Source organism: Pogoniulus pusillus, chromosome 8, assembly GCF_015220805.1.
Source record: "Pogoniulus pusillus isolate bPogPus1 chromosome 8, bPogPus1.pri, whole genome shotgun sequence".
Lineage (NCBI taxonomy): Eukaryota > Metazoa > Chordata > Aves > Piciformes > Lybiidae > Pogoniulus > Pogoniulus pusillus.
This window is the reverse complement of record NC_087271.1, coordinates 10,312,800-10,339,175: the sequence shown is the minus strand read 5'-3', so window position 1 is coordinate 10,339,175 and position 26,376 is coordinate 10,312,800. Positions and strand designations below refer to the sequence as shown.

Genomic DNA, 26,376 nt, shown 5'->3' with positions numbered 1-26,376 from the left:
CCTTAATACAATCTAGGTGATGCAATCTAATATGGCAATACACAAGTATTCCTTAAGGCTATATCTAGATCAAGGCACTCAAGCAAATTAAAGCAAATTACCAAAGTGTACAACATCAACATTCATAAGTTATAATGCATTAAATTGCCATTGACTAGTGATGTCTTTAGGAATAAAATTACTTTAGTTAGCTATAGTTTAATTTCCTTAGTTTACAGTGAGTGAAGGCCAATTTACTCCAGCATTAGAAAATTCATGTGGGAATGTAATGCATTTAAGTTAATATGCTCTGACTTTCCACCTTTACTTGAATCGTTTTAAGCTTTTAGATCATGAGGTAGCCCATTAAGATCAGGAGCAGCTTCCCTGGACTGTCACGGGCATTTCCTGCATCTCTTGTTGCTCAGGTCTTACTGCTGTCTTCATGCTCATTACAAGCTCATGTAGGATTACAGATTTGATCTGAATCAGAGCTAGAAATTAAATTAAGCTCTTACTCTTCAGTCCAGGTATTAATGGTTAGATTATATGGAACTATGATATTTCTTAACTAGCCTCTAGAGATTTGTGTACTTCCAGCACGCCCAGTGCTGTGGAGGCAGGGAATTAATGTGGCCAAGTCAGGAATATAAATAAAAAGATAATTATTTTCCTGAAACCCTCCCCCCAAAACTATATACGGAAATTAATTTAGTTCAATTAGCAGACTCAGTTTGATTGAGAATATCTTACAAAGGATGCTATAGATAAATTTGGCTATTTTAGAAGTCAGGAAATGATAAAGACTAAGCTATAAACACAGCTTTCCCAGTGTCAATCAGGCTGAGCAGAAAATTTACTACTCACAGGTGAGTTAGGCTGTCTGAGAGAAAGGGTGGTCCAGGTGCTTGTCAGCTCCCTCTCTTTGAAAAGACATCTGAGGCTTGTTAGACCTTGCATAAAGAGTGCTTGTAGTGGGCAGCTGTCCTAACCAGGAGTGCTCCTGTCCCTCAGGAGCTTGTCCTTCCCAGTGCCAGGGGACTCTGCAGGAACTATCCAGGTGGGGAAGAACTCTCAGGTGGGAACCCCAAGGCAGGGAATGCCCCAATATTTATACCCTTCCTAGACAAAGAGCAGAGTTAGCACTTCCTAGGCACGAAGACCACAGCCAATCCCCAGCCCGATTCCAGCGCGGGTGTCTGCATGGGGCACCCCTCGTGCTGGAAGGGTCCTTTGCTCCCCCACTTCACACCTGCAGAGGCCTTTCCTCTCCCATTCAAACTACAGAGGGAGAAGAATTTTGGGGTACCCAGGACTCCAGGACACACAGTTTAAGATCTTCTGCAGTTCATGCAAATTCATTAGTTGTAAATTCAATACTTCCTAAAACTTCCATAATGCCATTGTTTTGTGCCTATGAAAACAAAGTTGCAGAGCTCTTTTGAATTTCTGCTAGTGCTTTGGTTGTCAAACTCAAGGGTAGTTTGTTTAGCTTTCAGTTCTATGGGTCTTCAATATGAGAAGGGAATAAGAAATTCAATTGCTGTGGCTGTGTGACTGTTTATTTTGGAGCACAGTCACTCATTTCACGCTTTACTTTGTCATGATACAAGCAAAACCCGCTTATTTCTAGTACCAAAACTCAGCAGCGGAAGCCTTCCACTTAAAATTCATCCTCTCATTCACTTACTTAAGCTGCTTAGGGCAAAATATTTTTCTGACAGTTTCTCAGTGCTTGTCCTGCCTATGTACATGCCCAGAAATGTGGCTTTCCTTAGTTTTGTATTTTATCTCTATTTCTAATAAAGAGATGTGCTATGTAATGCACAATGAAAGGTCTCATTTGGTTAAAAGTGTAGAATATTGGAAAGTAATTACACAGGTATCTCTCCAGTTTTTGTGGTATTTTTCCTTCGATGTAGTTAGCAGCAGCACAGCAAATGTATTGATAGCTTCTGCTCCCATACTGCATATACAGAGGATGATGCAGTCTCACATTAAAGTATACCTATAGCTGTAGCCGTCCAGGTGAATTGCTGTGGTTTGTCCTTAACATTTTTCAGTAAATGGGGAACTTCAGGTAATATTTCTATGAATTGTTAGATGTATTTTATTAGCTGTTAATGGAGGAGTGAGTATTGGTAGCAACAGGTCCTACCCAACAGTTATTTATAATTAGTGTGGGGTTTTTTTTTCTTTCTATGAACACACATCTGTGTTCATAGAATCAACCAGGTTGGAAGAGACCTACAAAAGATCATCCAGTCCAACCTAGCGCCCAGCCCTAGCCAGTCAACTAGACCATGGCACTAAGTGCCTCATCCAGGCTTTTCTTCAACACCTCCAGGGACGGTGATTCCACCACCTCCCTGTGCAGCCCATTCCAATGCCAGTCACTCTCTGAGAAGAACTTCCTCCTAACATCCAGCCTAGACCTCCTCTGGCACAACTTGAGACTGTGTCCCCTTGTTCTGTTGTTGGTTGCCTGGCAGAAGAGACCAACCCCCAGCTGGCTGCAGCCTCCCTTCAGGTAGTTGTAGACAGCAGTGAGGTCCCCTCTGAGCCTCCTCTTCTGCAGGCTAAACACCCCCAGCTCCTTCAGCCTCTCCTCATAGGGTTTGTGTTCCAGGCCTCTCACCAGCTTCATTGCCCTTCTCTGGACACGTTCCAGCATTCTTACATTGGCAAATCATTGAAACAAGTTATTTGGATTAGGTCTTATTTGATGCCACTGTTAAGCAAAGAGTTGGTCTGCAGTGTGTGATAAATTGTCTGATGACATCTAAAGAACTCAAGCTAATTAGTAAGCTTTGAAAATGTTGTATAGAACATTCAAAACTGTAGTTTGGTATATATCAGAACTAGGCAGTTTTATGCCCTCTGTTCTGAACGAAGTCTTAAAGTGATGTTTATGTTCATTTGTGTAGAGCAAGACCAGTTTGAAATTTCTCTGAGGGGGTTTCATCAGTAGCATGTTCTTGAAGTGTTTGGGTAGGAAGAGAGTTTTTTAATGGCTTTTGTTCAGAAAAAAAACTTAGTTCTTCATATTGCCTTGTGCAGAGGTTCGCTGTTGGTTACCACATAACCTTTTGATACATTGAGGAAAAGGTTAGATGTGAAGAGGTAGTTATCAAAGAGAAGTAGATGGCAAGAAAAGAAAGCATTACTGACTATTACAAAATTAACTGCATTTTTGTTGATTTCCTAAAAGCTTGGGACAAACAAGGTAGATTCTTGTCTTTCTGTTGCCCACTGAAAACAATGAAATCTCAAGTATTTCAGTTGATGGTGGTGGGATGCAGTCTCTTTTCTTTCTATGACAGCACATTTCATTGTGATCCTTTTTCACTTAAAGTAACTGACAATGCCAGTGTGAAATATGTTCAGCAAATATGTGAAGCTATTTTTGCCCAAGTCTTTAAGTGTCACAAGGAAAAATAAAAGGAAATTATCCAGCATCTTGCATTATACATCTAGATGCAACAAAAGCAGGGTGAAGACCAGCTACTCAGCCTTCAGCCCATCCTTTCAGAGCAGAAGCACTGTCCAGCTATGCAATTTATCTTAACTTTAAAGTGGATCATAGTTGTATATTCTTAATAACTGTGCCAGTGATTTGTTTTTCAACACTGATAAATCGTTGCAAAACCACTTTGTAATATTCTAGCTGGAATGTGATAGCATCCAGTACTTTCTGCAATTCAGCTGTACATGGGTGGTGAGCGAAAAGAAAAGCACTTAATGCCCATGATCATTAGTTTTGTCAGGAGCATTCTAGGATTCTTCTGCTCTGTAAGTACATGAAGGTGTGATAAATCAAAATATTACTGTAAGGGCCACAGTGCACTGGAACAGGCTCCTCAAAGAGGTTCTGGAGTCTCATTCTCTGGAGACTTGCCAACCCTCCCCGGATGTGTTCCTGTGCAACCTGTGCTAGATTATATGGTACTGCTCTGGCAGGGGGGTGAGACTCAAAGATCTCCAGAGTTCCCTTCCAAACTCTAACATCCTGTGATGCAGTGAATATTGTGATAAGAAATGGAGGTAAAACCTCCTCTGTTCCGTGTAAGATCTTTTCCAATGCCATTTTTAATACAACACTCATAGATATTTTTCTCTTATAGAAGATGAAGAGGTAAAATATTAACGTTGGGCAGATTACCATTGGGAGTCCTGCATGCAACAAAAGTGACATTTCTCAGAAAGGCTCCATGTATGGAATGTGTGCAGAAGGTCTTAAAGTGCTTGTTCAAGGGTGTGAAGTTTTTTTTTTCATGATCAGAAGGAGGGGTAGGGAAGAAATGTAATTGTGTACTTAATTTTAGTTTTTCCATTCTGCTCTACTAGCATGAAATTTAGACAATAAGTCATTTGAGCTGTTTTAACTTCTACTAGAAGAAAATGAGGAAATAGTGGAAAAGAAAAAAACATTGGAAAATGGTTGAAGGACCCAGAGTGCATTTTTATTTTTTAATGCAGCATTATATTTTACTCAGACTTGAAGACCTCAAATTATTGGCAGATGGTTGTCATCCTTTTATTAACCTTCATTGAAGTTGAGTATGTTGTTTGCAGCATCCATTTCTCAGCTGAGTTTTGGTTAGGAAGAAAATCATCCCTTTGTGGGCTATAGCAAGCAAACTTTTTTACCTTTTTAGAAGAAGATAGTTCATAGCTTGATAGTATGAAGTAGTAACTGTGGCTTTTAAATCTGAATAGAGTATATAATTGCAGTGAAGTAAAAGATTTGTAGTTATCTGTTATTCTTCCATTATTTTTTTTTTACTCTTTTGAGAATTCCAGAAAAGGATTTAGCTTTTTGAAGGAGTGTTGTGAACTTCCAAAATAGATAAAATGTCTCAAACTGGATAGCATTATTATAGAAGTAATTAGCTGCATCAACTTGTAAAAATAATGTCAGGTTGGAAAGATGCAGTTTTTCATGACTTAATGGTGGCATTATTGAAAAGACTTTTTCTCTTCAAGATAGTTTGAAAAAGAGGAGGCTGAGGGGAGTCCTCATCACTCTCTGCAGCTACCTGAAAGGATGTTGTGGAGAGGATGGTGCTGGCCTCTTCTCACGGGTAATTAGTGATAGAAAAGAGGGAATGGCCTCAAGCTGTGGCTGGGTAAGATTAGAGTAGATATTAGGGAAAACTGTTACCCAGCAAGAGAGGTCAGGCACTGGATTGGGCTGCCCAGGGAGGTGGTTGAGTCACCAACCCTGGATGCATTTAAGGGTTGTTTGGATGTGCTGCCGAGGGATATGGTTTAGAGTGAACCTCATAGAGTGAGGCTATGGATTGGATTTGGTGATCCTGAGGGGCTTTCCCAACCTGAATGTTTCTGTGATTCTGTGAAGAACAATGTGGGTTTGTTTTCCTGGATTGTTTTTCGTTGTTGTTTGGGGGGTTTGCTGGGATTTTTTGGTGATTGGGTTTTTTTTCTTCCCCCGTTTGGTATGCCACAGTGTGCTTACAGCATATGCTTTGTAATTTGCTTTTTGAGGAACAGATGTGTTAGTTGTCCCCTCAGGTATGTATATGATATTTACTTTTATTTTAGAGTCTTAAGTAACGTCAGGAGTCTCTGTATTGTAATCTTGTTTCCTTAATTTATTTGGACATAAAAACATTACCTTTTCCTGCATTAAAAAAAAACAACCAGTCAATAAAATACAATAATTTGAATTATTCAAAGATAATACAAAGGGAAATTGGTTATTTTCTTGATTCAGAAGGCTGGATAATTGAGTTGAATTTTTATGTCTACAAAAATCAATGCCTAGGTGGACTTTGGAGGAATGCCTATAAAAAGACTGTCATTTGCATTAAATGGCAGTACTAAATTTTTAACTGAGTCACAGATGGTGTTTTCCAGTGTCTCATTTTTGTTTTGTTATCTTGCATTCAGCCTATATGTTATGCCATAGCAGACTTGAATTATGACATAGTTTTGCCTTTTTTTTTTTTTTTTAGCATATTTGTGCTTCTTTTGGGAGTGATGACAACAATAGAGAAATCATGAATGAAACCTAAAATGTCTCTCTCTTTCTTCTCAAAGACCTCAGCTTGTTTAAATGCAGGATATGTTAAATAGTTAGCAAAGTCACTGAATAAGTTTTTTGTTTCCCTTGGCAACTTGTTTCATATTTTATTAACAAAGGACCTGACATTATGTGCTGGGGGAGAAGTAGTGGCTGGATGTTAGGAGGAAGTTCTTCCCAGAGAGAGTGATTTGACATTGGAATGGGCTGCCCAGGGAGGTGGTGGAGTCACCGTCCCTGGAGGTGTCACAGTATCACAGTATTATCAGGGTTGGAAGAGACCTCACAGATCATCAAGTCCAACCCTTTACCACAGAGCTCAAGTGTTCAAGAAAAGCCTGGAAGAGGCACTTAGTGCCATGGTCTATTTGACTGGATAGGTCTGGGTGCTAGGTTGGACTGGATGATCTTGGAGGTCTCTTCCAACCTGGTTGACTCTATGATTCTGTGACTCTTGTGGCATTGTTTTTTCTTGTTTTAAAGTGAGCTTACTGAGACATGGGAACAGTTCTCCTTAGCAGAAGAAGAGATGTGGTGGGGTGCTTTTTTTTCAGGAGCAGAGGGACATTTGATGTTTTACTAATGGCATACATGTTTTAAATTAAATAGAATACTTTTTAAAGTGTTAAGAGGGAAAGAAGTGAGAATAGTGAACTTTTGGAGGACTTCTTAAAGTTGAGAAGATTTATCTCTTACTTGCTTACCAACACAGCTGTCTCCTCCAGTCTGGTTTTTTTTGTCATCCTGGGAAATTGCAAACTTGCAAGGATTTCACACCATTCTCTGTTTCTTCATCTTTTTCAACTGCATTAGTTACAAGACAATATCAAAGTTGGTATCCTTAAAATGTTAAGATGAGAAATATTTCACCCACTTCACTTTCTAATGAGGTAAAGCCAAAGAGGCTTCTCTATTATGCCCATGCTGAGCATCTGAGTGGTTTATTGAATGTTCATATTAAACAGTTGAAATGTCAATTAATATTAGACCAAGCAAAATGATCTAAAAAGAGAATGATGCACTTGTCCTCAGAGGCAGGCTTGTGCATTTGTCAGTACACTTTGGCCTGTAGTGAGGTAAAGCAGCTTGCAGTTTTTTCTTTAATATAAGAATTATATATTGGTTACAAGTTGAAGAAGCCAGTGAAAGAACACCTCTTTGCTCCCTCTCCTCCTCCTCTCTGCCAAATGATACCTGGAAGATAGTACAAGTAATTAAATTCACTCTTTTAAAAGTATTCTTCTCTGAAGCCTTCCCAGGTGAATGAAAGCTCTTTGAGGGAAAATCCTCTCAAATATTTTAGCAGTCTTGACTTCTCCAGCCTGTGCACCGACTGTGCACAACTTAAGCATCCAAATGGAAAGAAACCTTTGAGACTACATAAAGCTTTAAGCCATGAGTACTTCCTGTGCTGGGGGGGGATTTTTTTAAGGGTAGAAATTCAAAGTTACTGTCTTGGTCAGAAAGTTTTGACCAAAAACACAGACTTGAGAAAAGCAAAAGGAGTGGTTTGTAGCCTGTGGTTTGAGTTATACAGCAGTTAGCTCGTGAACCAAAATGTATTATTACTATCATCCAGTCAGTGTTATCGCTGAAAACTGTCAGATTGCACTGTTTAAGAGAGCTCTTGTAACTGTTACCATGGTAATATCAGAATGGCAGCATGGTAGTTTTCATCTATATCCCATATTCAGCTGAATTCCTTTGCCATCGTTTAACTGTAAAAGGAAGGTAGCATATTTTACCAGGCTAAATTTCTTTTGAGTTAAACAGGGACAAGTGAAGACTGGATTTAACTCTTTATTTTAAAATGGAATGTGAATCTCAGATACAAGCAATCCAGTTTGCTTTGCCTTTGCTTTGACTGTGTGTCTACAGTCCTATGTGTAAAATACTCTCTTTGGCATTACTGACTTGCTATTCATGCCATCATGCCATGTCTTGTGTTTACTTGGGTTCAGGGCATAGTAAAAAAATATGCACTGCAAACACAAGCTAAAAGTGCTGTTAGAAGAATGGGTTTACCTCAGACTGGTATTTTCTCCAGAAGGGGAAAAGTGCACTTAAACTAGAAATTCACATCCTGCTTTCTAACTGGCCTCACTTTTAATGCTTTCTCTTCTCACTGAGCCTGCCCTATGGTTCTTTAACTCATGTGATGTTGATCAGGCTGCTGCATTATTAATTTCACACTTCTGTTTTCTGATATTTAAAGAGCTTTTTAAACTGACCTGCTGTAAGAAGTTATTCTCCACAGCTGCCCTCCTGTAGCCTCCCACCCTGGAAAGCTTTTGACTTCACTTTTGCCGTGGGTACAAAACAATGTTCTCTTCTTTCTGACCTACATTTTCAAAGTGCAGCATTGGATAGCTGGCAGTGCAGCTTCCCTACCTCCCTCCTTCCCTTTGCAGAGTGACTAGGTCTTGCAGAGCAGAGCTGGAGAAGGGACTGGATGGGCTAGAGGTGTAATCTGTTGTAATAAAGCAAATTTTGTGTCTGTTAGGTATATTTTGGAAGAACACTCTGAAATGAAAAAAGTATAATAATGCTCTCGAAAATATGATAGGTGCAGTTATCAAAGTGTAATTAACTGTCCAGTACATATGTGTGTTATCCAGCAGCATAAAATAGGGATTGGAAAACCAGCTGTAACATTGGGAAACCATGTAAGCAACTATTGAAGCTTTTGCAAATCAGTTACAGGCCTGTTCTTTTTAATAGTGCACATGTAAGGAGTATTCACTTCTATGTTAACATTTTCCCTTAAGCTGTGCATTGTCCTTGCTCAAATATGTTGATGTGTGATTTGCAAGGACTGATTTAGTTGGAAATGTGAAAGGAGCAGTTCTGTTGTTTATGAATACCATTTTTTTAATGAGACTTTAGGTCGTGTATTATCAATGTATAAATATGTATTTGGTTGAAAGTTAAATAGGGAATTCCAATTTCTGATTTTTGTTACGATGGTCTGCTTTTCTAAGTGTGGGTGGTTTTTTTTCCCTATAATGAGTTTGAGTTGTTATAACTTGGTTTTCATTTGTTTTCAACCTGAAACAGATTCACAGAGAAGTGAAAATGTTTCAATCAAATATTACACAAACTTCTATACCTCAGTGAGTCAAGTAATTATATCTCTTTTATTTCACTGCATTGCAAAAATGTTAGGCTATTAGATAGGATCTGGTATCATATTGCTAATGGAAATGCATTTTTACTTTTTTGTCTTGCTTTATGGGGAAAGAAATGAAAGACCTTGCCAAAGATCTGAATCATATAAATAATTATTGCAGCATTTTTAATATGAACTGATTTTTATATTCTAGTAGTGAGCAAATAGCTTAAACACAAACTAGAAAACAGTAAAAACATTCAGAGAATGGAATGTAGATCTTTAATTCTGTAATTGCATATTTCGTTATACAAGCTGCTTCTGAAAGCTTTGTGACAAACTGTGCAAGAAAACAGTACTTAGATACAAATGATTTAAGCAGCCTTTGGCTGCCTTGATAATGATTCAGATATATTTAGAGTGTACTTTCAACTTACACACAAACATTAATAGAAATTTTAAAAAGTTATGTTGAACCCTTAAAAGGGCATTAAAAATAGCTTTTTATTTAACATCTTACACTCCTCACTAGTATTTCAGCTAGCAAGAAGTTCCATGTACTGAACTCGTAGGCATCATACCATGATTCTGCCAAGCTTGGGCAGAATGGCATCCTGTATGAGCTCCAAAGTGGAGCACCCAAGAGGTTGTTTGGCTGCCAAACTTTATGATTCAAGTGCCAAACTATTTAAGGTTTAGTTGTTAACCTCTTGGACTATACCCAGAAGCGGGTGACAGCATTTTAAACTTGCCAGAGTTGGTAAAATCCAAGTAGAGTATGTTATAGTCTAGCTTGAATGTGCTGAAGGCAGGGAGCAGTCCTGTCCAAGAGGATGGACTCTGTTGTTGGCCAGCATTTCTTGGGGAGAGGCCAGTTACAGGATTGTCTATCTTCCAGAGCTGAATATCCTCGAGTAGTGGCTGGCTTTCAGCACTCACTCTGGTTGTCTAAGACTTGCACTGTTGTGTAAAGCTTGCATATAGTTAACTTAAGCCATGTGGCTTTCAGATGGGCTATTAACTGTGGCCTGCATTAGCAGGCCGGGTTGAGCATAAAGAAAACTACAAATGGCTGTTGAAAGAACACTTCCAAAGACTTTCTGATGAAGCTTGCATCTCCATGTTATGTGAACACCAACAGTCATCACATAAACGAAGCAGATGCACTTTCAATCTCGTTGGAGGGATCTCTTCTGCAGAGAGTAACTGTTTTTATACACATTTGCTTGCCATAGAAAAGGACATTTCTACAATTTGAGATGAAGTGGAAATGCACAAGTGTGTGTTTATCATACCTCCAATACAGCAGATGGCAAAATTTGGTGGAGGATCACCAGAAAAATGGTGAAGATCAAATTGCCGTGCACACATGGAACAGGAGCTCCTAAAATTTCTTCAGGGTTCTACAATAAAATGAGGTCCATTCACGTGTAGAAGTTCCTGCATAGAGACAGCTTTAGGGCTGCTGAGAATGCTCAGTAATATGATTTTGTCTTCATTACAAAGGAAAAAACCTGCTGTGATCTCTGTATTGTGTATGGTATAAAAACTAGGCTTGAAGAACTAGGAAACACTAGAAAACTCAATGCTAAAGCTAAAACTTTCTTTCTCCTCGAGCAGCTTTCACACAGAAAGTGTAGTCTGAAGACCATAAATATAATCAATTTTATTAAATAATAAAAGTACATCAAATAGTTGTATTTTACCCAATTAAAAAGTCCCAGTCAAACAGAAAACTAATCACAGTTCCATCAGTTGCTGCTAAATCAAGAGTGGGTATGGCTTACCCTGGCACTGTGACAAACAGTAATAACCTGAATTTGATACAACTCTGCTGTGAGGAACTCTGTTGGAAAATAAGCTTGAAAAGTTCTGCTTGTTAGAAAACTGGAAAGCTGTAAATAGATTTAACCTGCTTCTCACAACTTAGGTTCAGTGGTATATAATGTGGCTTCAAGTTGTCAAATTGCTTAAATTTTATTCTTGCTTATATTGCTATCTGTAGCTCTCTACCTTATGACGTAGACTTCCCTGCTTATAAAATAAGGTTGTGTGACTTCTCTAACAGACCTCTTTCCCCTTGACTGGTCCTTTTTTTTAAGGGCAGGCAGAAAACAGCAAAAACAACAAAGATTTGGTTGGGTTTTTTTTCCCACTTTTCACAAAAAACAACATTTTGAAACTAGAGTGAAAGACTTGAAGTTCTGCCTTGCATTTCTGATCAACCTTTTAGTTACCTTGAAGTTGTTTAAGGAAATTAATAGCAGGTGCAATGAATTTGCGTGAAGATGCCAAGATAAATGTTACTTGGCACCAGATTTTAGGAGCTCACCTTATGATTTCTAGGAGAAAGTTAACTTTAAATCATCTCTTTGTGAGGAGAATCTACAGCTGGATCTAGAACACCACCTTCATATCCAAAGGTGATGTACAAAGCAGTGGTGGTCTAAACTTTGATTTTTATATGTCACTCCTTCCTAACCAGAACAAGCAACCTTCCCAAAACAGGACCTGCTTTAAGAGTGTGCTTTCTTAGTGTTTTAGAGTTCATTGGTATTGTCTTAGTGAATGGTAAATGTGGAGTTGCTAAATGCCTTGTGCATTAAAGAAACATACAAAACTTTTCATGTGGTATGTGAAGGGAAAACTGATCTGCCCTTTGTGCATTTCCTTAGTTTTTGAATTTATAACTGTTCTGGATAACAGGAATTCATTCCATGGAAGAGAACTGAAACTACTAATGCAATACTTTTAAAAACAATTTTTTTTAGTGTGGAAAATATGCTCAGTTATATTTTATTGGCACAGAAATCAGCAATTGTACCACCAAAGTGTGCATGCTTCTTATTGCACAGGAAACACAACAATCCTTATAATACCATCTTTTATTTCCCACAGATTTGCTGGGTAAACCTTTTGGTTATAGTTTGATATTAGTGTTATCAAGAGCTATGCTTCTTTTAACTTAAAAAAATAATTTTCAGACTCCACTATGTGATGGGGATCAACTGAAGGCTGTCCCATGAAGCTCATCCATTGTCACTGTACATGCGTTCAGCGGTTATTTACAGATTGCACACAGGGGGAGAGGCGTCCTTCTAGTGCAGCTTACGGTGGCGATACCTGCCTGCTTTTTCTTTCGCTGCATTGGCACAGGCATTGTGCTTATTCTGTTGTAAGTGGTTCCAGTATTTGATCAGTTCACTAGGTTGGAACTGATGGGAGGTAATTAGGTGACTATATTTACAGCTGGAGTAAGAAACTCGCCAGTGATTGAAGACAAACTCATTGGGTGGAGGCATAGGGTCAATTCGTAGCTTGGCAAGACAAATCCCCACATATACATCCTCTAAATGCAAACGTCTGATACTTAAGGAGACTTTAAAGATTTTTTCTGCTAAGTCACCAGAAAAAACGTAACCGGTTCCAGAGCAAAATACAGGATAACGTTCACTTGGATACAAATCAGGTGGCATATACCACTTACTATCCTTGTTCCTGTTAGGTGCGTAACCTCTCATTAAATAACCTGTAAAATATTTGTGCCTTGGAGGAAGTTCTGGTTTCAGAAGCTTGTGTATTAAATATTCAGTGTTGACAAACATATCACTGTCAGTTTTCATAACGTATGGAACGTGTGGACAGTAAGATGCAACCCAGTTCATCCCCATGAGAGTTTTAATGGTTAAATTATAATAGGTGTCTAAGTATTCTTGTTGAATGATGTCATGGTATTGTCTGCTTTCCTCTAGTATGGTATGCTGGAGATATCCATTGATCTTAGTGCTTAACCCCAGCAAAAAAATACGAACAATTTGGATGCCAGGCGTCAGGCTTTCGTTACCCCAAGTTTGTCGAATAGCTTGTCTGGCTTCCACCTGGCCTGGCTCTGCTGCTATCAGCAGTATTAGAAAAGGGGTCTTCTCCTGGCACTTTCCAGGCTCGTTGATGACATATTTGAAATGATACAAAGTTGAGTGCCCAGTACCTTTCTCATTGTAAATACTTCCATTGGCACTGAGGGTGTTTTCCAAACCAGTTACTCCTTGCAGTGACAGATCCGTGTTGTTGGAGTTGGTAACTGGCCTGAGCGTCTGAGGTACGGCATCCTTCCACATGTTCCTTGGAGAGCTGTGGTTTGTCTCGCTTCTTGTAGATCTAAATCCTCGTATAGTATAAGCCATGGGATTTTCTTTGAATCCAACCCTGCCTGGCAGCCAATCGTGATGGTTAAAGAACAGAAACATAGCAAAAAGAAAGACCAGAGAGATCAGGCCGATGAGATGGGTGCGGAACAGAGACCTTTTGGTATTCCAGGTCATCTTTGCAAAGCAGCAGTGTCGTCTTCTCCACTGAAGCATGTTGTAACAATCCAATGATGAGATATGAGACAATAGCCAAGCAGAATGCTTTCCTGGTTGTTTTTGAATCCACTGCTATTCTTTGGTATTCATTTCCTTTTGTTCGCGTTGAGTAATTGTCTGCAAATGACTCACGCTGGGAAAAAAAAAAAGAGAAAATCAGAAATCTTTGATTTTACACTTTCATAAAAGGTTACAACCAGAAACTAGACATAAACATGGAATTGAATGATCTAAAAAACTTAACAAAAACACACCCCTAGCCCATGTTAGTATAAACAAGGCTTGATCTATGCTAAAAGGCAACCTTGTTTTTTATTAGTTGACTTGTTAGGTTGTTTTTTTTTTCTTTAAACTTTTAAAAATGTTGGTGGTGTGTTGGTTTTTTTTTTCATGGTAAATGTTTTGATAAACACTCTGGCTACCAAAGATAAAAAAGAGAAACAGGAAAAGGTAATTTGATCATGACAGCAGAAAAAGTGCAAAGTAAATGAAAAGGGCTTCACATATACTGCCTGTAAAATCCTTGTAGAAGTGCTTGAGAAGGACTGAATGAAAAGGCCTTAATACCAGATGGAAGGTTTGTTGGCATTAATTAAAATAGATTTGACAAGCAGAGGCTAGATAGCTCACAGTTTAAAAACCCCTTTTGCAAAATGGTCATGTATTGGTGGTGAAACAGGCGGCACAAGGTTGATTATGGCAGGGTTGTGTTAGTCACAGTACAGTGCTTGGCACGTTTCCACCGGCCCCGACTGTGTTCGGAAAGTCAATGAGAAGATGCACCTGTCAAAATTAATTTTCAGGGTCCAGTAACCTCACTGCAGAGCCCTCAGATGGTAATGCAGGATAACATTTTTGGTCACCTTTTCGGCACCTTTAACCTTCTACTCAACATTGAGAGAAAATATTGAATGGAGCACTCTGCTGTTGTGCCAGGCTCACATGCAGCTGAGTTGAAATTAAGCTGTTGGGTTATATTGGGCAGAGATTTTGGGTAAACGTTCATATTAACTGGAAGTAGAATTGCACAGCTCTAAGTTTCTGCCAGACTATCTGATGAATGTGAGTTTTGGCTTTTCCCTCTTTAAATGCACAGCTAAGTATTATTACATCCAGTATCATACTGCAATTCCAACCAGCAGCTCTAAGCGCAGGAAAAAGTGCCAAAGTGTAGTCTGTGCTTCGTTTTCTTCCTCTCTTTTTTTTTTCCTTTCATATTCAAGAACAGAGTCAATATGGCAGCTTCATGATGCTGCATATTAAAAGCTGATCACATCATCTTGTAAATGAACCTTTCCCTGCATGGTAGCAATTCGTTTGTGATTTTCAATTTGCTCTCATTTATTTCTGAGCCCTAGGGTTTTGTGTAGGAAAAATGATGACAGTTGAAGAGAAGTCCATTGAAAATGCTATTTTTAATATGTGTAATTTATTAATTGCTTCACTATCTTCCAAAACCAATATTTGGATTAATTTCTGCACCTAAAAACTGAGTGAGATGTTACATGGGAAATCGCAGGATTCTATGTTGTAAGGCAGTACTTCAAGAAGAGATAGCAGTTGAGTAATATACGATTAAATTGCATGACTGTCGCTTAACATTCAGTCTGCCCGGTTCACGGAAGGGAAAAATCCGCATTTGGAAAGGGTCTCTTTCAGTAGAGGGTTTAGCTTTAATTCCTGTGTGCCAGTTAGTGCTAACCAAGCAGAGGGATGTGCGGCAGCTGCCTGGCTGCAGCGCTGGCAGCGGGGCGGGTGCTGTGCCTGCAGTCTCCAGCAGGAGGAGCCAGTGCGCGGGGATGGTGCCGCTGCCCGCGGGGCCGCACGGGCGACTCCGCTCCCTCCCTCTCCTGCCCAAATATTTGCCTAGTGATCTATTAAAGCTCTTCCCTCTCGTCGTGCCGCTACGCAGCGCTTGTGCGTTTTGCTCTCAAGCTCAGTGAAAGCATTTCTGACTCGTCATTTTTTTGTTTAACTGCTTTGGACTGCTGACACGTTCCAGAGGCTAAGGTAGCTTTGTGAAAATGAGTTTTCAGTCTCCACCTGTCAAACGTGTGTGTCTGAAGTGTGCTGTTTCAGAGCTAACTTGAAATGCCACACTCCTCCTCCTATGCTGCGTTTAACTCGGGCATTGTCCTTATGTAGAAGGAAGACCCTAATGTACCAGGCTTTGAGCCTGCTTTTACACGCTTAGAAAATAAAAGCCTGCCCTCAAGGCTAATAAACTTTTAGTTTCTCTGCTGTGTGCAGTGAGTTTGAAATGACGACTCAGCTATTTGGCAAGAGTTGCTCTGCATAAGCAAACATAAATGCCACTTCAAAGGCTACCCCAGTTCTCAGGGAAACTAATTGTTTGATGCCAGTTTGGAGGGCAGCAGTGGAAATATTTGATCCATTATTGTTCCATTGCATGCAGATGTAGTTTAGGAAGAAAGTCAAGACCAGAATTACATGAATATGGAGTGGCAGCTAGAATTCGGATTAATTATGCCACACTGAATTATTCTACTTCTAAAACTGTGGTCGTTAAGTGCAAATGCACCAGCAAATCTGCATTACTAATCTGTGTTAAATTTTTAATTCCCCTACTTTCATGTGGCAGTAGGTGAAAGTGAGACTCTTAAGTTATGTAAATATTTGTGTAAACTGGATACTGTTTTCAAGTGCTGTCTTTCCATGATGCATTGAGAAAGTGTCCCAGAAAAGGCAGTTGTAATGGCTGAAACCTCTTTTCTTTGTGTGTGGGATTTTTTGGTTTTGACTGCCTGCTTACATTCTGCTCATTAAAATGAAGTTTTACAGTGAGAGATGGAAATAGATTCATGAGAAATGTAGGGAGTTTTTTGTTCACTTACATAATTCCTTGTGTTTGCAAGATAGGAGTTTCCTAGAGAATCTTCAGTCTCTGCCCTTTAAAAAGGCATTGTGTGGATAGGGGAAACACCCGCATCTATTTCTCAGCTTCATAAAAAACTTGTCTGAAAAAAAACCAAACAAGTAACTGTGTCTTATTTTCTTTATAGTTTAGGTGTAAGCCACTTAAAAAAAAAATGACAGTGGGTATGAAGCATTTTAAATACAGCAATAGCAATTGCTCCTTAAAAAAACCCAACAACTCTGCTATGTGCTAGGATGTGTACTTTAAAAATAATAAGCTATCAATCTATATTAAAGCCACCATCAGACAGTATGATAATTATTTTTCTTTCTACTTTTGTTTAGATCTAGAGCATTATTGGTTTCGTCTGTATACTCAGAATTTAATTGCACAAAAGGCTCATTATGAACAGGCACCAACCTATTGGCAGTAGGTAAAAAAAGCCTTAAGTGTAGCCTAAGGTCTCTTTGTACAATCACTTTGTGCTCTGAAAGTGTGTTGTGTGTAGCTCTGCATTTCGAAGATGCAATTTGTAATAATTCTACTTCAGTTTTGGCACTTGACTGTGCAGTCACTGATGCATTATCAAATGCCATATATATAAACTGTGAATGCCTCTTGAATTTTTATTTGTGGTCTGTGTTCTCTGCTGGTGTTTTGGTTCCTTGTACTCTCAGTTCTGCTCTATAATTATAGCTTTGCAGATTGAAGCATTCAACTTCCTATTCACATGTCCTGGATTTTCATATTTTGATTAACTGTGTGGGCAAACTCTTTAATTAGAAGAAAGAGTTCAAAAGGCAGCCTGAGTTGATATTCTGATAAACAGCAGCAGCAGTTGCATATTAGGCCTCACATAATTTGCCCGAGTTCACTTACAAACTGCATTAATCTTTTACACCAAAGAGTGCTCGAGATGAGGTTTGCTGTGCAGGTTTTTAAATGCCAGATCTGCAAGTCGCACCACTAGCTAGGCATGCTTCTGCAGGAGTATTGCCTGAGGCTAGAATTTTTTGTTTTCAAAGTTCTGGAAAGTGACTTTACCTTCTATATGCCTGAAAACTGATCTGAAACCAGTGACTGTTGTATGCTGCATCCTTTGGTACGTGAAATATTTCCAGTTGCTGTTGTTTCAGTATTGCCTTGGGCAAAAAAAACCACATTTATATTGACATTTAAAGATTTATTATAGCTTATTGGTAGAGTCTGCAGATATGCCTTTTCCTTCTCTGTTGTATTAAATTGCTGCAGATCTGTGTCTTATATTTGTGTTGCAAGTATTCATCTTGCTCTTTTGCCACTAGCAAGGAAGTATTCCAACAATAAATAGAAATGAAAGGCAATTAGATGGAATGTCATTTTACAATCCAAGTTAAACAGGCAGTGTTTTCATATTAAACAGAAATGGTAATGATGGTATGAGATAAGTTACGTGCTCACCATTTTGAGTGAACAGTGTTTGGAGGTTTCCTTTTGGGATGTCAGGGGAACCTGATGTTACTTGTAAAAATGTGGTGCCTGATTGCACTGCTGATGGTTTAAATCATGTCCAATCTTTTGAATGCTCCCAGTTTATGCTTGGCTGATACTAGCCTGATGACATTTTGCTTGTGTTTTAAGGGGGGGGAAAGCAAGTGTAAAAAGGTCTGAAGGTACTTTTAAGATAATGTAATTTGACTGCGTGGTCTGTTTTGATGGTTCAATGCTCTCAGTGTGTCACATCATGGACATTTTAGCAGTGCTTTAAGATTACTCCAGATAAGGATTAATTCTGACCTAGTTTGAGAGGATTTCTAACTGTGTTTTTTTTTCTCTATTGAAGGGGTTTGAGTTTTTAATTCCTCGGTTAAAAGCAATCATTACTGTAGCTACATTATCCCTTTAATCCCTTCTCTCTAGTCACACCAACCCTGTGCAGACTGTAAGCAATGCATTCAATAAGTGTAAGGTAGTGACATTGTGCTGTGGGAGAGGAAAAGCTGCTAGATTTCTTTCTCCCTGTTCAGAGACATGTTATCTCAGGGCTTTGCAAATTAGGAACGATCATTATCTGTAATGGCTGAAAAGGTTACAGACAATCAAATGAATATCGCACACAAGGATTCCACATACCTTCCTTGGTCAGGCCATTTATGGTTCGAGGATTATACCCACAGAAAATAGTTTTGGCACGCCATCACTTCAGCAAAAAAGATGCTATCGAACATGCGCACATCCCCCAACAGTGTGCTTCCTGCGATTGCTTTTCACAGTATCCAGTCTGTCCATCTGTCTGCCCGTTGCTGTGTTACCTTCCTTGCTCATAAGTGTTGTCCTTGTCTTGGGGTTTTTTTTGTTTATCCTTCAGACAAAAGGACGGTAGTTCTCTCTTGTCCTGAGCAGGGCTGTCTGGTGCTCACCGCTGCTGCACTGGAGCTTTTACATCTGGTGTTTCCCTTGTCGGACAATGCAGTGCTGTTTTCTCTGCTCTTCAGTATCCATATTCCTAATGGTAATGCTAGCAGGGAGTGCTAGCGTGTAGTGCTTCACTTGCCTTCAGTAATAGGATTTCCCTCTACTCCTTCCTTCATTGTTGCTAGGCAGTAATAGAAACGGTTTTGAGCTGTTTTAACCGAGGATTCTGGTCTATAAAATCCATTCCGTAGTTCTTCAGCTGCTGCACAGGCAGGCAGCAGTTTAAATGTGGGCTTTGACAGATGCTGTCTTCTGACAGAGCAGAATTTAACGTCATTGCTTGGCTGAATCCCACGTGATTGTTTGCATTCATTTTGACTAAATCCAAAGGCAGCCGGAGAGCTTTAGAGGCTCTTGCTCCGATTTGATAAATGGTACATGCTGGGTTCAAGCACAATGAGAGGTGAATAGTATAAAACTGGCATGAGGATTAAACGAACGATTTGAGGGATTTTCCCAATTGTTTTCACTTTTCCCTGGCGCTCTAACTTAGGATTCTCTAGGGGATGTTAATGCTAGACCTTCTTTTCCGGTATTCCAGAAGCTGTTCTGCAGTGCAAAGGAATTACAAGCATTTAAATAGCGAAGCTTTATTTAACCCTTTTGGCTCTCTTCGAGTCAAAATCTTCTCTGCCTTCATGCCAGAGGAAAAATACTACTACTTTACTGGTACTTCCTTTACACATGCTTACTTTATAAAAGCTGCTTTTTGTTATTTTAGGTTAGTCAATTAAGCTGAGCAACAGTAATGTATAAATACATGCTGTTAAGCTGCCTTTCTGCTGGTAATGGCTTTCTTCCTTGGTAGAGATTGAAATCCGTTATTGCAGAGTCGGGGGCACTTGGTTTCAATTATTGATGAATCTCAAATGTCTTTTGTCTCTTACAGGCATACCTATCTTACAGAATTAATGAAAATTGGGATAGTTTCTCTTCAGTCCTTTCAGTGACTGCTCCTTCTGTACTAAAGTTATTGTTGTATGTACCGTGTGATATAAATATCACAATAGATAGCTCAGAAAATAGATTAGCATCATAGTCATGGTGTTTGTCCACTTCATTGTCAAAAGTTTATAACTATCCCTTTAGACTTTTTTTTTTCTTCTAAGGGGAATGTGTTAGCCCAAGGATGAAGAAAGTATAACTGCTTTATCATATGGCATCTCTAATCAGTAGGATTTGGTGTAGGTACATGCCTGTCTAGCAAATCAGGCTTCCCAATGCAGTCAATATGTTTTACTATTCTAGATACACATTCTGATCATTGACTAGAAACCTAATCAGGTTTCTATCCTCTTAGCTGAATCACCTATGTACACTAACTTTATTAATGTAGTCTCGGGTTTAATGTATGCATTTCCTATCCTAATGACGATTACCAAAATCCTATTTGAGGACGTTTTAGAAGCATGCTCATGTTCCCTAAATATTAATTATAAACATAATGTGCATATTTGTATCTTCTGCACTCAAAAAAACCACATATATTTAAATAAGTGGAGGTGAGGAGGGTCAGGGCAGCAAGAATGGAGAGTCCTGTGTCCAGCACCACTTAACTCTCTTACTGTTCTGGGACATTTATGAATAATTTAGGATGAGTGCTTTGACACTCTGCATGTGTGCTAAGTCTGCTGAGTTTTCCACTAAAATACACAAAGCTTTCATATTCTTACCCTATATAATATAAAAAGCTTTATGTAATAATCTGTTGCTGTCTGTATACAAATATGTGACAGTTTGCCTAGGAGTATCACAGTTGGCCGTGTTTCGGGCTATGAGTGGGCAATCGTCATTAATTTACCCATGTTGATTTACATAGAAGCAAGTAATATTGTTTTGGACACCAGAGTGTGAGTCTGATTCTGATTTCTGAATTTTCAGTTAAGACACATAACATTGTATTTTGGAAACAAATATCCACTGAACTTACTAAAATCCACAGTGTTTCCACATAATTTCCTACTGCTTCACTGTATCTGAAGTGTTTCTCAGAAGGTTTGTAAGTTACTTGCAGTATATTTACAGATTGCAAAGAGCTGATTTCATTTTTCCATAACTCCTTATTAGTAAATATTAAAGGTGAAATACCTCAAAGACCATTTTTTTCTTACTATAGTCTGTTTTAAAGTAATTTTAGAAGGGAACAGACATGTTTTGGCTTTTGTGACTATATCACTTGTGTATAGCTCTTAAACTTCACCTGGAACTCTTGCCTGTTTATATGTGTAAAATTGGTCATCTCACCAGGTGAAGAGTATTCAATTCTTGAAACTTAAGGAACCATTTCTTCATTCATTCTTTTTTATTGGAAGATGATCAGGTCTTTGCTCATCTTACAGAAAAGTAAGGAGAAGATTTGATTTTTCTACTACTTTCTAGCTTGAGTGTGACTGATATAACTTTAGAGAGTCAAAGTTATGGGAAGAAATTCCTTTTCTTCTATAGTGCTTTCTTCTTCAATATGGTACTGTATATCTCTGAGTATTTCAGCAGGGTAGAGATTGCTTTGTACTGGAAGTGTGACCTGAAGGTTTGAGTAACCTTACTGGACTGGAGAATAGAATGACCTTTACTTCAGCTAAGTTTCATCGTGAAGGGTCAGTGGACTGCCTGTTCTTGATCCAAGGAGTAGTATGTTCTGTCATGTTACTATGGTTACGTATCAAATTAGAAGCTGCAATGGTAGTGTTTGAAATGCTGCCATCTACTAAGAATAAGGACTTACTATGATGTGAAGATGTGCAGCGTGTGCACGGAACACTACTGAGGTACTGTGGCCAGTGAAAGCTTTGAATGTTCAGTGAATTCTGCAAAGCTGGGAGCAGATGCAGGAAGTGAGAAAATATGTCATCTTAGAATAACCTGTGCATAGAACAACTGCCAACTAGTCAGAATTCTCTTGTGCATAACAAAGTTGTGTAAAATTGGAATATTTTCTTCTAAAAGCTTCCTCTCTGTTGTTTTTAGAGGATATAGATAGAGTCTTGTCTATGTGGTTTTAAAAACAAAGCAGACTCCAAAGTTGGGCCATTAAATGAAGTTCTGTCCTAAAACCATTAACAGAAGTTTCTCAGTTTTAGAGTAATTGCAATAGTCAGGTGTGTACTGCCTGCTAATCTGCCTGGTGGCTGCAAGTCCCATGAAAGTTTAAACTAAATACATACATCATAGCTGACCTGTCAGCTGGATGTTCCCACATGGACCATGCTTTCTGGATAGTCTATGAATACTCTGCAAAGGTTTTTCCATTTTATCATAGTAAAATGTAATAATATTTCAATGGTAAACATGTTGAAAACCTGTCGAGTGACAGTTCAAAATGATTAATGGCAACATTTTCAAGGTTGGTTATTTTTGCTTTTAATCTCTCTTCTGAAAGTGTGTTAATACAGAATGCCATAAATGCCTCATGTTTCATTTTCTGTGCTAAGAATTCTTATCTATATGGCCAATGGCCATTCTGTTCTTAGCTTCAAAAAGAAGACTTTAGAGTGGAGAAAGGAGTGTCGTAGGATATTTGTAATTTGCTTGGCTACTTTTATTATCCCAACTAAGTTACTGCTTAACCATCAGAAGCATGTTTGCAACTGAGTGAAAAATAGCAATCTAGAAATGACCACAAGTGTCAGTGTTGCCTGCCTTATTTCCCTTAGCATTTCACCGTTGCTTAGCTAGTTAAGAAACCTAGCTTACACTTGCTGCATTTCGTTAGAGGTGCTCAGTATTTCGCACTCTAATCACACTCAAGCTATAAACGGAGTGATTTCTCACGAGTCTTTGAATGTCTTAAATTTATAAGAGAAAGGCAGCAGTATAGATCAGTCTGAAGTGGTGACAGGAGTAGAAAAGAGTTCCAGTTACTCTGAAGCATGCATGTTTTTGTTTGCTAATGAGTGGGTGATAATTGTTGTATCGTTCAGTAAGGAATATAAACACATCTCCTAACTTTGCATAGTCGGGAGGGAACACACAAGCCAGGAGGTTGTTTCTTATTCCACCAGCTTTAGAAAACACTTCAAAAGAATATTTCCTAATTCTAAAGCCTGTGTTTTTCGAAGTGAACTGATGTTCTAGTTGTCAAACCAGAATTCCATGAATTCTCCTATCGCATCTTTCTTTGAGGAACACAGATTTTTGGAGTGCTTCAAAATTGACTTGAAAAGACAGAATACAAAATTATTTCAGCCTGCATTATTTCTGTTCTGCTTTTGTGTGCTATGCAAAATATTGGACAACTGTCCAGACATGGAGGGGGAAAAAAAAGCCACGTGTTTGCTTTATCACATCTTCTTTCTCTTCTGTATACTGATTTTTCGTGTCTTCCCCCAGGCTTTGCATCCAATTATTGCTGGTCTCAAGTGCTAAATGCAGATTTCAGTTTTTTTCCAGGGGATGGGCAGCATCATTTCATTTGTGTTGTGCAGTATTTTTGGTAGCATGAATCTCCCCTGATGAACTGTCTAGTGCCAGCAATAACACTTTCTGCATGTCACAAGTGTTCCTTTTGCATTCTGAGAAGAGCAAAGGCTCTGAAGCAGCTTGAAGCACAACTGTGGACAACAGGCTCTTCTGTTTTACCCCTTACCTTATGACTTGCTCCTTACACCGTCAGCATGAGAATCTGAAATGAAAACTTGGGTTCTCACAGTAAGTGAGGCTTCAGGGAAGAGCTGGTAGTATACATCAAATCTCTTAAAGCAAGAAGATGGCATCCTATGGGAGCATATAGGCCACGAGCTCTTATGCCTAAGGAGAAAATGTCTTGTAGTTGTTACCACCTGTCCAGCCTGTTCACACTGCCTGATTCCTTCTGACACAGGCACAGAGGTTCTTTTCCCTTAGGCTGTCTTTGGCTCTTGAGGCATCCAGCACGGCTCTCCCGAGAGTCTTGGCCCATCAGGTGCATTGCCAGCATGCAGATCTCCTGCCGAGCACTTCCTCGGACTGCCTCCTAAGCTATGTAGGTTTTGTTACTGCTTTTTCATGTAAGACTTACTGAGGGATTAACAATTCAAACTGTTCATCTGCTTGCTGCATTTTTTCCCCCTGTGCATATGTTTTGCCTGTGAATAGGGAAGCATTTTGTCAGCCTCCAAAATTCTAGATTTTGAAGTTAAACTTTGTGATGCAGGTGATTATAGTTACTGTTCAATAATGTGAAATTGAAGAGCTGGACTTTCCGAGCTGTCACTTTCATGTGTCTTGGAGTTGAGACCTGTGTTGACTCTTTCCATCTGTCACAGTTCCTCAGCAGCTTTAGTACATGAATTTGTGCAGCTTCATCCTGTAGGTATCCTCATTTACAGCTGATTCTGTGAGATGTGCAGATTTTGCAACAGAAATAACAAAGTTTTAAGTAAGTGTCTCAAGTCCCTGAAGTCTTTTCCTCAAGCAGAGATGCATGAACTAGAAAACCCAACAAAATCTGTGGGAAAATCCTTCCTCCAGTGACCAAAGAAGTTCTCTTTGTAATAAATATACACGATGTTTGTTCATCTCCAACAACAGACTTAGATCTTAACATGGAGAATAAAGTCCCATTTTAATAGCAGTTCCTACCAGCATTTTTTGACCCAGGAAGAGTGAAGTTACTCTGAGCACCCTGCACACCACCTAGTTTAATAGATCTACTGGATAGGTCTGGGTGCTAGGTTGGACTGGATGATCTTGGAGGTCTTTTCCAACCTGGTTGATTTTATGATTCTACTTTAATTTGGCCATCCAGTTTCATAAGTTTTTTTTTTCCCTACTGTATTTTCCGTATTAATGATTCCATCAACTTGTAGTTTGCAGTCAGTGTATAATAATGAAAAGCTGATTTTTATCATGTAGGGTGCTGAATACGAATGAATTGCTTTCTGATTATTTCTGTATTGTGGCAACAATCCTTTGGAAGTAAATGTTCACTTGTATGTGCTTCTGATAGACAAAGAAATCAAGTTACTGTACAAAATGACTTTGCTGGTCTGTCCTGCAGACTTTCCTATTTTGAAATTCACATGAAACTTAAATGATAGCATTCCTTGAGCAGTGTTCAAGGAAGAGGAAACTCTACTTGTGGATATACATTTTTTGGACTGAATTATTCTGTTCATGATTCCTTCTGTAATCTATATAAGATTCTAGATTAATTTTGTGAGCCCAAGGATTTTTTCCACATAAATTGGTAATGTAAAGTCAGAGGCACCAGGACACCAGGTCCTCAAAGATAATTTGGAGAAAATCCTTAAAGCTCACTTGGTATTATGTTAATTAACAGAGAATATTGCTTCAGAACTAGATAAGTTTCATTCTTTTCTGCTATCCTAAACTGTATTTCAAACTTAAATTTCAGGGGGTTATATTTTCTGTAATTGAGTGGTGTCTAGCAGAAGAAATGTGACAATTCTCTTGTATCTTGTCCACCTGAAGGCGTAGTATTAAGCATCACTAATGTATGCTCTTTGTTTAAGAGAAAACAACCAAAACAAAACCCAACCAAACAAAAACCCACAACCAACTAACAAAATGGGATATATTTCATGTAATAACACTGAATTCATTGAATTTGGTCTAAAATTAGAGATTGTAATGTTTTGTGTGTATATATGTTATATACACATATATGTATGCATTATATACATATATGTTAGCATCTGCAAAGCTTTCTATCACTGGTGTTGGTTTGGTTTTCTTTTTTTGTTTGGTTTGAAGTGCAGCCTTCATACTGTTAGTTCCTTATCCTTAATTTATTTAATTTTCAGATTATTTTTCTTAAAACTAGGCAATAGTCAGTGACCAAAAGGTCTATTTCAGAAGAGAAGGGGTTTTGTTAAGAACATATTAATTTGCCCAAGAATAGGACACTGATCCATTTTAATGGAGCATCTGTCAGCTAAAAAAAACAAACAACCAACCCAAAACAAAACACAATAAAACCTTAAAAGCACACAAAAACCTGACATCCTCTTAAAAACTCCACAAATCTCATGAGCTTGTTCTTTTAAGTCTTCTCCTCTCCTGGATTTGCATAAGTAAGCATTCAGATTCCTACAAAGGCTTTTTCTGTAATTTCTGGTTAATGCACATTTGTGCTTTACTTGTGTTGAGAGTATTATGTTTTATACTGCAGAAGCAAAGAAGTTTGTTTTAGGAGCTTATATCTGACTTCCCCCACTCCCTTGGATCTCTATCTTACTGTTTTCTTTGCAGTTACTTATGCCAAATATAAAAAGCTCTATAATTCTATTAATAACAGTAAGGAGAGTAGTAGTAGTCTGAAAAAAGGACAACAGCTGTTTTCTCCTTGTATTGCATTTCTAGGTAAGCAAGCAAAGCAATAAAACAAAATAAAAATATCTTCTTAATTTAATGAGGCTTGGATACAGTACAAAAAATAATCCCTTCCTTTCTTCCTTTCTTCCTTTCTTCCTTTCTTCCTTTCTTCCTTTCTTCCTTTCTTCCTTTCTTCCTTTCTTCCTTTCTTCCTTTCTTCCTTTCTTCCTTTCTTCCTTTCTTCCTTTCTTCCTTTCTTCCTTTCTTCCTTTCTTCCTTTCTTCCTTTCTTC

At 38.6% G+C, this 26,376-nt stretch overlaps 2 protein-coding genes across 3 annotated transcripts in view; one reads left to right on the top strand and one right to left on the bottom strand.

The window, feature by feature from the left end:
• CDC73 (cell division cycle 73) overlaps positions 1 to 26,376 on the top strand; it is a 140,306-nt gene that overhangs the window by 60,569 nt on the left and 53,361 nt on the right. The gene's annotated exons all lie outside the window — the stretch shown is intronic.
• B3GALT2 (beta-1,3-galactosyltransferase 2) lies at positions 10,781 to 19,134 on the bottom strand. Of its 2 annotated transcripts, XM_064147161.1 has the most exons (3): positions 18,489 to 19,134; positions 16,354 to 16,476; positions 10,781 to 13,631 (listed from the first exon to the last, which is right to left on the bottom strand). In XM_064147161.1, the coding sequence occupies exon 3, from the start codon at positions 13,493 to 13,495 to the stop codon at positions 12,233 to 12,235; it is 1,263 nt and encodes a 420-aa protein (XP_064003231.1). In that variant the 5' UTR covers positions 13,496 to 13,631; positions 16,354 to 16,476; positions 18,489 to 19,134; the 3' UTR covers positions 10,781 to 12,232. The 2 variants fall into 2 exon arrangements, with proteins under 2 accessions (XP_064003231.1, XP_064003230.1); XM_064147160.1 differs by lacking the exon at positions 16,354 to 16,476.

Coding starts and splice junctions, on each gene's coding strand:
- B3GALT2 (XM_064147161.1), bottom strand. CDS start 13,495: ATGCTTCAGTGGAGAAGACGACACTGCTGCTTTGCAAAGATGACCTGG.